At 38.5% G+C, this 12,360-nt stretch overlaps 1 protein-coding gene across 2 annotated transcripts in view; it reads left to right on the top strand.

The window, feature by feature from the left end:
- npr2 (natriuretic peptide receptor 2) overlaps nt 1-12,360 on the top strand; it is a 61,307-nt gene that overhangs the window by 17,275 nt on the left and 31,672 nt on the right. For both annotated transcript variants that reach the window (XM_029444344.1, XM_029444342.1), the window contains exons 3-7: nt 70-183; nt 646-781; nt 2,299-2,393; nt 5,295-5,430; nt 9,761-9,845. In XM_029444344.1, the coding sequence (XP_029300204.1) occupies nt 70-183; nt 646-781; nt 2,299-2,393; nt 5,295-5,430; nt 9,761-9,845 (566 nt within the window). The remainder of the gene's footprint in view (nt 1-69; nt 184-645; nt 782-2,298; nt 2,394-5,294; nt 5,431-9,760; nt 9,846-12,360) is intronic.

Below are 12,360 nucleotides of genomic sequence, written 5' to 3'. Positions count from 1 at the left end.
ACAGAGTGAGGAACAATCCCATATTTAATGCTATACTTTAATGATTTTACCTTTCTGCATCTCCTCCAGTCTGTTTTCGTCATAACGTACCGGCCTCCTGATAATCCAGAGTACAAAGACTTCCAGAAGAGACTCCATGCCAGAGCACAGAGGGATTTCGGTGTGCATTTGGAACCATCATTGGTAAGTAACAACCTATGAAAACAGTATGTGTTGTCAGCAGCATCACAACCTCTTTAATCTTTTATAAGATGTGCAGAAAATCCCCACTGTGCTGTGTAATTGGCAGCAGTTAATGATGAATGATGTTGACACATTGATGTTAGCAATTAATACTTTACCTTTTATAACTACTTTGATGTCAGCTATTAAGTACAGGAATTTTACAAAAGTACATTCAAAATAATTTGTGTGTTTATACAATTATACAATTTAGCCAGTTAAAGTGAAAATACCAACTATTTGTTCTTTAACTGGCTAAATTGTATATTGTCATAGAAGCCGCCTCTTGATCGTTGGCTGAAGGATAGGTCATTCTTTCCTTAAAAATTAAATTTTTTAATCCATCATTAGGTCTTAAATCATAACGGTGTGTATTCTTTTTAAATCACATTGTTGCTGGTAGTGAAGTTTCTCTCCTTGCAGATGGACTATATCGCTGGCAGCTTCTACGATGGGTTTGTGCTGTACGCCATGGCCTTGGACGAGACACTGGCAGACGGTGGAGCCCAGAACGACGGCATCAACATTACGATGAGGACGCAGAACCGCCGATTCTGGGGTGAGCAGATGTGGTTTAACTTCTTCATGTTAAAGTAGGTTTTAAAAGATGAATGTTTGACTGTGACAACCTTTTATATTTTTTACTGTTTTACGTAAACTCTGCTACTTTGTATGCCTCCACGCTGGCAACAGCTGTGGCCGGAGGCATGATGTCCCATTCTTGTGAACGCAATAGCTCAGGAACGCTTAGAGGGAAGTTCTTCAAATGTGGCACAAAAATCCACTTGGACTCAAGGATGAACTAATCAGATTTCGATCGTCAAAACATGTTTTTCGCTATAACTCAACAATTCATATGCTAATTATGACAATTTCACACAAATGTCTAATAAGGTAAAGTGATGAAGTAATGACATTTTGGATATTCATGGATGTAAACTGTAACTTGACTGGTTGGCGGAGGCATACAACCTCAAGGCGGTATTTATAGTTTGGTTTTGATGTATGTGCCACTGCCATATGGATATAATTGTATGCAACCTCGTACAAAATGTGAACTTACCATTGATAAATATGTACATTCTAGAGTTATTGTAAAGCCACGGCTGCTTCTTAGATAACAGGTAACGGGTTCTCTCAAACAAACCTGCAGTGAGCCAAGTGACAGGCCCAGCTAGCTATTTTTGGAAAGCACCACGGAACCCAAAATGTGATTAAAATATATCCTGCGACACCATAATTATCCTGTTATTGAACAGTTATCATACAACACTCCCATTAATAGTCCATTTGATGCTTGATGTGGGTGCTCACACACTTCCTTTGTTTACTTTGCTGGCTGTCAGATCTGCACTCACATCATATTGGAAGAAGCAGAACAATGGCATGTTGTTGTTTCAGATTAAAAGGATTGATGAGAGGTTGTTTTGCTCAGCATGATGGGACAAAAACAAGGAAAACCGGAGCCCATGTTGAGGAATAATAATGGAAACTTTCACTTTATTATAGTGGATGCATGAAAATGTTACCTGGTTTTACAGAAGGAAAAGCTTTTTCAAATATCAAATACTAGCTCAGCTAATGCATTTTTTCTACTTAAAGGTCACGTTCCATCTTATTTTCAACCTTTACTACAGTGATCAGTAGTTAGAGGAGAGGAGAATGTGTAAAACTATAAAAGGATAATGCTGGAAATGATGCTTTTACTGTGATGATTTTCAGATTCAAAACTCACGAGTGGGGTGTTTACTGATGTATATAACAAAACATTAATATATCTTAAGCCTATGTTAACAACAGACCTTATTTCAGGCATCTAACCAAAATGCCATTAAAAAAACCCAGTGACTTTGAGACAATGGAACCGGGAGAAACACATTTCTGGGTTTTCGGACTCATTCCAGCAGCACTCTACCAGAACAATGTCAAACAATGTCTCTTGAAGGATGACTTGCAAAATCCTGCAGTTTGTGACTCTTAAAATAAGTAAATAATAAAAGGGGTTTGTCAGTTTGTATAAGGACCAGATATGAAGTTGAATCAGACCCTTAATGCGAATACTGTTTGTGTTTTTAGGAGTGACGGGACTTGTTACAACAGACCACAAAAATGCCAGAGATATAGACGTCAACCTGTGGGCGATGACCAACCAGGAGACCGGAGAGTACGGGGTACGAGTGCTTTCACTGTTACCGTCGATTGTTTGCTCTGTGTTTAATGTGTTTGTGATCTTCAACAGAGTTTCATGGGGGGGGGGGGGGGGGGGGGATACTAAAGATACTGAATTTTGGATGTGCACTATTCCTTAAAAACTCCTAAATGTTAAATGCTGAATAAGTACAATGCAATGAAAGCAAATGGATATTACTGTCATGGACATATTCTGGGGTCCTGACTTCTCTAATGATAAGATGCATAAAACCTCAAATTTCCCTCACAGTCTGATGAAACTATGTGTGTTCTTCTTCTCTGATGGTAGAAGAAGTGGGTTAGCTCCATTTGACTTCAGTTAGAATTTCCTAGCAGTCCTCAGAGGCTGTCAGCGTGACCTCCTGCTCTCATTCATCCTCTGTTTTTAATTGGTCCATTTATATGTCTGATTGACCTGAGTAGCCAGCAGCCTGGTTGAAAACATCACAGGTCGATTTCAGCTTTCAGAATCTCAGACTGCTGAATACAATATAATATAATATCAATGTAAAAATGACTAATTTTGACGGATTGCTGATTATATCCATGTTATGTGTTGTTTGTGATTATGTTTTTAGTACAATCTGTCAAATTATGACTAGGCTGCTTGTATATGTTAACAATTTAGACAAATCTCATCATGCTCCTGTTCAAGATGTACATCTGCAGTTCCCTCTGGAGTCACAAAAGGCTTTAAACTACTTTAATTTCACATATACAGTAGTAGTCCCCAATACCTCCAAACAGCAGGTGTGTACAGTTCTCCTTTAGTGCTACAGCATACAATGATATGTGCTTCCAGCTCTGTGGCAACATTTTGAGGAAGGCACATTACTGTGTCAACATGACGATGTCCCCTTGCACAAAGGGAGGAGGAGTGCAATTATTCTGTGTTAATATTTTGGTTGTGTTATTTTTTCTGTGTTAATTAATCGAAATTAACGCATTAATTCGACAGCCCTAGTTTTTATTAATGTATTTTTATGCGCATTTTGAAGTATCGCATTAGAACAGTTGTATAGAATGGGAAAAATAAAATAAAAACTCCTTACTTGCGCAAAAGGTTTATACACTCGCTTGAGTTGGGTTTTGCATTTGTCGAAATAGAGTTGATGCTCTAAATGGGAATGGAAACACCTTTGTCGAATAAGTTCTGATCGAAATAAATCTGTCAATGTTGATGTAGCGGACATTTTAATCGCTTGACTGATCAGATGTTTTCGCTGTCTGGGTCTTCCTTGATTAGAAGATTTCTATTTGTCTCCATACAGCATGAAATATGGTCACTAGTAGCTGACATGAAAGAACAATTACAACCTGCGCAATTGAAACAAATTCCTGAAGACCTCTTTCTATTTTTCTCTCGTAGATGGGTTCATTTGCTCTAAACTATTATATTATTTTTTGCGTCATTTCAAAAGTTCGCTTAAAGTTCGCTTGACGATTAAATGGGAACACAACTATAGTGTATATCAGCTTTTTCAACATATATTTACACTTTATGTATTCCTTTTTGTATGTTATTTATGTACTCTCAATATTTTGTTTTTGCTGCAAAAGGAAATAAGCTAAACTGTCCGTCTCAGCTTGCAGACTTGAAGGCATTAAAGGTTTTAACAGTGAACACATGCTTGAAGGGAATTGCAGTGCAGTGACTGCAGCGTAGTTCAGCCCCTGAACTGAGATACTGCAGCTATTTCAGATGACGCTCCCTTTGCCCCTTTATCCAACACATTCTGCATTGTTTTGATTACCCTCTGTTGGGGTGACGGCCTTTCAGGCTTTAGCACAGACGACACAACATGCTTTGAGCATGAGGGGAACACCTAAATACTCCTCCGGCTAGTTAGAAACACAGGAGTCGTGTTTCACAGCAGGACGACAGATGCTGCTCATGAGGCCGTCAAAATAAAGCTCACGCACGCACGCACGCACACACAAGCTATTCAGGATGTAAGGGGTGTGATGGGGACACTCTATACACTTATCAAATACATGAAAAAAAGCATTTGTTAGATTACGGCTGTATCTGACAAACTCTTACATTTTGGGAAATGCATTAACTTTTTCGTCTCGTCGTCACTGTGAGGTAACCAGGCAGCCACCAGCAGAGACTCCAGGAAGTCACTGGGCCTGGCCAAGAATTTGTTTCAGCATGTTACTACCGATTACACCGAAACTTGTTGCTTTTACTTTCCTGTTTTTGTAAGGAGAAAACAAGCAAGATACAACATAATAGTTAGCAAAAATGTATAATTTTTATTAGTGAGTTTTTAAACTCTGGATAGAGGCAGGCCATCTGTTTACTAATGTGTTCTAGTCTTTATGCCAAAATAAGCTAGCCCGCTGCGTTAGCTTCACATTTGCTATACAGACATAAGAATGGCTTTGATCTTCTCACATGGATGTCAGCAGGAAAGCAAATTAGCATATTTCTCAAAATGTCATACTTTAATATTCTTGATTTCATATGGAGAGCCGAGTGTCGACGTTGACTTATTTTAATTAACGTACGTGACTTTTATTTTAAGCGAAACCATGATCTTTTTTCTATACCTATAATCACAACATTAACCACATTAAATAGTGCGACCATAATCCGGGGAAAAATTATTTGCCCTCGAAATGTAATTGAGAATGCAGTTTAGTGCAACAAATGTTTAGTTGTATGAGCTTGTGGAACAGCGGTTAGCTTGGAGGTGACATCTGCACTCACTCTGTGGATGCAAAACGAATGATAAACAAAGTCATCAGCATTGTCCTTCACTATAAATGGATACACTTATAGCTTGCTGTAGGAACACACTGTAAGGGAGCTTACAAAAGGCTCCAAGTATCTTTATTCACATCCATTTAAATGAGCATTTCCTCTGTGTTTGCAGCTTGTTGCGTACTACAATGGAACCACTAAAGACATCATATGGTCCCAGACAGAAAAGATCCTCTGGCCCAACGGTGGCCCACCGCTGGATAACCCCCCCTGTGTGTTTTCCACAGACGACCCCTCCTGCAATGATGGTATGACTCCACACTTAACCCACTACAGATGATTATACCTGTGTCTGAAGTGAAGTATTTTCTAGAAACTAGCTACATAAGGCTACTTGACTATTGGACACAGAAAATGCATGAAAATAAATTATGACAAGGAAGTTCATGCACAGCATTATCTCACACTTAATGACAGCTTTTTTGATTGAATGGCTCATTAGATGTATATTACAGTGCACTAATGCTTTGTTTATATAATCACTGTCATCTCTACAGGGCCTGTGATATTTTCACTGATGCTGTGATGATAAATGTGTTGTTTCCCTTCTATTTCATCCCGACTCTCTCCCTCAATGAAGTGAAAGAGCAAATGTAGAAGTGCAATATTTGCTCCAATAACACGCAGAGTGACAGATAAGTGGTGGAAATGGTCTTTGTTGCATGGATAGAGTGGCAGTTTCAGAGGGAAATGACACAGAGGATGAACTGAGGATGAAAACCACTCCAATTATATATGTATTTTGGTGTGAAGGATGTGGAATAAATCTGACTCTGTCACAAATCTGAAGCCATCCGCAAATACTTTGCAGAGTTGGGAGCCTGGATGTCGCCTTCTCCAGTGTCACTTTCAGCACCAAGGAAAAGAAGTGTTCAGGAATTTGAGGAAATATATTGACAATTACCAGTTTAACGCACACAATGACAGCAGTGTCTCATCTACAGTGTAAAGAAACAGAGAAGGCCAGAATAATGTGGCAGATTTGTATTCGTCATGTTAGCAGCGTGTCTGCATAGGGATGGCAAAGTTTGTCGGTGGGTTGCAAGTGTTGCAAGATTTTGCTGGTTTCCACCCATCCATTAAGTTGGGCTCGGACAAATAGTGTTGGGAGATGAAACTGCTTTTGTTAACATTTTGTGGGCTTTTGAAAACAATATAACAAAACAAGCTGTCATTTTATAGTCAAAAACACATATACAAATTTCAGTAAACTAATATTCACTAATATTATTGACTCATTTAATTTGACAAATATGTGATTGACATGCGGTGCATTCCATCGCCATTAGGGATAATGCAGGACCTACTTACCTTGGCGTCATCATCATTAACATCGACATCAACTGCACACTTTGTGTATTGCGATGTGTCACCAGATGTGATACCAGAAACGTAGTATTCCATACCGACACCTGTGGGTGGCTGTGGCTCAGGAGTTTGAATGGTCGATCCCCAACCCCTGCAGTCAACATGTCGAAGTGTCCTTGGGCAAGATACTGAACTCCACATTGCTCACGATGGCCAACGGTGTGTGAGTGTGTGTGAATGACGACCTGACCTTGTATGAATGTGTGTGAATGGCTGAAGGCTTAGATGTGTTGTAAAGCGTGATTGTTTGAGTGATCGTAAAGATTGGAAAAGCGCTGTATAAAAGCAGTCCATTTACTAGTGAAATTCCACGATTCTAATTGCCAATTCAATACCACAGTAAAAAACAAAAACATATCAATAAATCCCATGTCACTCAACATACACTCCTTTTATTACGTTTCAATACAGCTCATATTTCCCTCTCCAATATCTATTATTGTAATATTTCCTTCCAACAACTGTAAACTTGAATAAGTTTCTTGCCAAAAACTAACTTTACCAATATTACATTTAAACACATCATGATAATGTTATACTTCCTTCGCCCAATACATATTTTTACTGAATAGAGCTTGGATAGCAGCACCAAGACCGGCTGCTAACAGTTAACGTTAAGTTGCTTTACTTCTGCCGACTTCAACAGGGATTTGTGTTGTTTTTACAATGTACCATTCTCAGGGAAAGAATAGGGTGGGCCCCTGGACGCATCATCGTGAGTTTAATTAATAAATGATCAGAAAAAAGTCAAGTATGTGCATACTGTATGTGGAGCGAGCGATTGGTTGAGCGAAATAGAGAGGTGGATGCGCCGACAGCTAACCGCTGTGAGGGAGAGAGGGAGCAGAGGTCCAGGGCACACGGCCAGACTTGTGTGCTTTAGGAACTGATTCTATTATTTATTTATTTATTTTCCAGATTGTAACGCGTCGACGGGACCTACTGTACTTGTTGTACCCACGGTACTGCCTGTTTTGTAGAACAACAAGTATTGTCACGTTTTTAGAATTTTGGCATCAACTTGGTACCAAGGTATAGGTAGTGTGCAAACACGTGACAAAACTGTGTGACGTATGCGTGCGACTCCATGTTGGTTGGATAGCAAATCAACAATGCCGTGTAAAAGCGAACAACAACAGCAAGACAACTCTGACTTCTTCAAAGTATTCTGACTCTCTGGAGTCCTCTGCAAAGGCCAGATTCAGAGAAAAAGTCCAAATTTGCGGCCTTGACCCGTACACGCTAAAGCCGTCGGATTATATTGAGGATTTAGATTCATTACCGCCGATTGAATATTAGGATATTGTGAACTACCTTGTGCTACAAACGTCGTGGGCAACCAACGCACAAATGAAGGCATACAAGAGCTTAGATGCTTATAATTTCTTTGTTTCTGGCTGGGTTGGTAGTCTTCTTACCAAACCACTGAAAGATGACAGGGTGCTCGTCCATGCCCGTGTAAATCACTCGCAAAGAGCTCGAGATACACCGCTCAAGCTGTGGTTTGTGAGTGAGGTGAGGTCTTACGGGTATATCATAAGCACAAATGTTTAACGTAAACATTGAAAACATAGCTTTAGCATGAGCTCTTACCAGATATAAAGTGGACGCCACACACTCACGGGTGAATTGTGCTTTGTCTTCTGTTAAATCCTCACAAGTTATGTTGCTAAATCGTGGATCGTTGTTTTGGATGATTTTAGGAAATCTAAAGAACCATTTCTCTGGGTCACGAGTAGCGTTATTACCACAATTATACACTGCGCACACGACTGGCATTTTCTTTCAATCTTAGACGTTTAAATACAAAGAAAATTACGAAGCGTTGCAGCAACTCACATGTGAATGGCCGCCGTCTTGGTCATGTATACCAACCAACATGGCTGAATTCCGGGTTGGGACGTAAGCGTGACGTCACATGCACATGATCTATAGGTTCTTGTGACCTCCCTAGTAACGATAGCCTCCATCTAACATTTTATCTTTGGATATTTGATGCTGATATAAAGCTTTTCATGCGTTTTCTATTGCGTATAAAATGGTTTTACAGTTTTACACAGAATTCTGGCAAGGTTACGATTTGTATTTGTTTTTATTGAATTGGGCAGTTTTGAAGATTGGGCTAATCTGGAAACTGGTCACTCAACATTAGTCAAGTCTGAAATAGGGTTTGGCAATATTTCAATATGATCATTTATCATATCATATAGAGATGCACATTTACGTCGTCTAAACTGATCATAACAAGAACATACTAACTCAAATTTCTATGTTAAATAAGAGAATACGCTTTCATTTAATCCACACAGGAGAATACAAACAATTTACCATGTAATTTATTTATTGAATTACCAGAAAACTTGCTATATCGTGATATATATTGTTATCAAGATATGAAACATATCACCTATACTGTATGGTCCATAACATTTGGTACATATAGTCATGGTGCCAGAATGAATACTAATGACTTGGATGATCCTCTGACTTTTCCTCTAGAGCCACCAGGTTCATATATGAATGCTAACAGTGGCATTTAGCTCAACGCACTGCTGTGTCTAAATACAGCCTCATAAAGCTGCTAGCATGTTCTGTAAACTCCTGTTTCACTTTGTATAGAACCAGGCTAGCTGTTTCCCCTTGCCTCCAGTCTTTTTGCTAAACTAGGCTAAACGTGTCCAGACTGCCGCTGTGTAAATATTGCAGTTAATATTGGAGCTGACATCAGATTTTCAATACACAACTATCGTTGCCAAAATAATTCATGATTAGTATTATCCCGATATTTATAGAAAATTGGTCTTCAACTTTGTTTATTGTGAGTTTTGTGTCTTTTTTAAAGATGAAAAATTCACATTTTGTTTGTTTAATGAATGCAGTTAGCTAAAACATCTTCTGGTGTTATTTAGTGTTTAGTGTTAATTATATTCCCTCATTAGAGGGATTTACAGCATGTGGTATAATTAGTCGCCATTAGGGCTTAAAATATATATCAGGAATGTCAGAGCTGTATAATTGTGTGAAATTGTTGTCGGGTTTTTTTGGTTGACAGATTTCTAAAGCAGTGCAGCTGTACTTCAGGAAGTCGCAGCTGTGTTTTTCACAGCACAGTGCTTTTTTTCCTTTCTTTTCAAAGACATAAATGTGGACATCTGTTGAACATATGAGAGACAACTGAGTGTAGAATCCCTCTTCTTCTCCTGTTTCCAGGTCATCTGCCAGTTCTGGGTATTGTAGCTGTGGGATCCGGCCTAGCACTCATCATTTTTGGAATCTCTAGTTTCCTCATTTACAGGTGAGTTTGATCGCACCGAGCTGACGTTTCCTGTCTGTGCTGCTTTTAGCTCAAACGGTAGAAATTAGATGAATCTTTTATTCAAACAGAGAGAGAGAGAGAGAGAGAGAGAGAGAGAGAGAGAGAGAGAGAGAGAGAGAGAGAGAGAGAGAGAGAGAGAAGGGATATTGAGAGAGAGAAACAGAGAGAGAGAGAGAGAGAGAGAGAGGGAAATTGAGAGAGAGAAACAAATAGAGAGATTGAGAGAGAGAGAGATATAGAGATTGAGGGAGAGAGAGAGAGAGTTTGAAACAGGATTTATTGGTTGTGCTTCTATAGGTGCCAGTGTGGTATTTACACAATTGTTGCCGGGGCAACGTCTCAGCAGGTGACGCTGTTAAAGCAGCGGTGAAGTGTGTTCAAGCTGCCTAGTGAGCTCATATAAGTGAGGCATGAACAAACCTCACTGCTATTCTCACTTAATGATCATTATAGTGTGTTCATTAAATTTGTTTTCTTTGTACTGGATTAAAGCTAAACGCCATCTATTTTAATAATTCCCGCACTGCTGATGTCAGATATAAAAACCAGTGAAGGGGATTTTTGTGCTTCTCTCAAAGGATTACATGGTTGTTTGTACATTGTCATTAATTTTTTTTGCTTTTTTAATCCTAGTGGAAGAAGACAAATATGTCTAGTCTTTGACTTCAAAACTAGGCTGTATTTTTTACTCAGCTAAAATCTTTGATTGAGTTCTAAAAACTGTTGTTTTTAAAAAAATTGAAAAAATTATTTTTAATGTGCTTCCAATGCAGAGCCACTGTTTCAAACATTTGGTAGAATCAAGCGTTTCATTCTGTTGTTTCCACTTCCCCTTATTGCCAGTTAACGTTTTTTTTTCTCCAAACTGAGGTCTAAGGACAGAGGGCATGCTATGCTGTAACGATTACAAAGCCCTTCAGGCAATTTTGCTATTTCGGGCTATAAAATAAAAATTGACGTGCTTTGACTGTGGCTTCGGACACTGAGGTCATACGTATTGTTTCCTATTTACATTCTACAAATACATATATACATGTATATTCAGACTTTTTTCTATATCTTTCAATGTGACTGTTTATGACAAAAATACACTTGTATCAACACGTCTCACTCCCAACTCGTCACATCCGGACGCTGGTTCAACACCCCTTGGTGTCACTTTCTATCGCACTGGGTAAACCTTTAACGTAATTTTGCAACGTGAAGGGCAGTCCGATAGACCTTAACACGTGGTTGAGGTTGTGAATTCTAATTGGTTTGGTTTAGTAAAAGTTCATGGTTTGTTACGTAACTTAAATTATGTTACGTATGTGATGAAGCACGTTACCAACGTAATGTCATTTTAGGATGCTAGGTATGTGACATAAGTAAAGTTGTTATGTACGTGACATAAGTTAAGTATGCTACATACGTGACACAAGTTAAGTATGTTACGTACGTGACACAAGTTAAGTATGTTACGTACGTGACAAAAGTTAAGTATGTTACGTACGTGACAAAAGTTAAGTATGTTACGTACGTGACAAAAGTTAAGTATGTTACGTACGTGACAAAAGTTAAGTATGTTACGTACGTGACAAAAGTTAAGTATGTTACGTGTATTGGTGTCTAGTGTGTAATATTTCTAAAATCCTGCTACGGCCCTGAAAACAAAATCAATTCATTTTCAAAACTGGTTAAAATAACCAATTTTTTCCATTTGTTTCAAGAAAACAAAACAATTATGCCTGAAAAGAAATGACTGTAATAATATGTGCTTGTTTGGCATTGTAGGCAATTGTGAGATTGGGTTACAACCAGAATCAGAATCAGAATCAAAAATCCTTTAATTGTCCCACGACGGGGAAATTTACATTGTTACAGCAAAGAGAGTACAACATAGGCATTAACATCTTCAATGGAAATCCTACAGACTGTGTGGCACTACATGATCTAGATTGTTTAGTTAAAAATGAATGGAATGGACTATGTGTAATTAAGTGTATAAATAAGTTCATTGCCGCCCCCAAGCAGTCGTGTATCTTTTAGATAAGATGATTGGCTGCCTCATTTCTAATGGTTGTAACTTTGTGCTCTACATTCGGCTGTAAAAACAAATGCAAATTAAATTGTTAGTGTCCCAAGTGGCACAGTCTTCAAGTTTATGGAAATCATTCTGAGTACTAGATTGAGCCTAATTTAATTCCACAAGAAGATAATCATGCATGTCCTGAGCAATTAAGCTACTGGGAGGATTGTTTAATTCTGGGTAATGTCATGGGTGGAATCTGCATGTGATGAACAAAAATTAATGTTTCTATTTTTCTATTTTTCCCTTTTTCATAATTTCTTCAAAGGTCTTTACATCAGCGGTTAATTATGTTCAGAACTAATAAACATAAAAAAATGTATGTAAGAAGAGCTGATTTGTATGTCACTACACAGCTCTAACTAACAAATCTCACGGGTAATCTGCTCACTTTTCTAACACCATTAACACTAACAAGTGTTAATC

The sequence above is a fragment of the Cottoperca gobio genome, chromosome 12, assembly GCF_900634415.1.
Source record: "Cottoperca gobio chromosome 12, fCotGob3.1, whole genome shotgun sequence".
Classification (NCBI taxonomy): Eukaryota; Metazoa; Chordata; class Actinopteri; order Perciformes; family Bovichtidae; genus Cottoperca; species Cottoperca gobio.
This window is presented reverse-complemented; position numbering and strand designations above follow the sequence as displayed.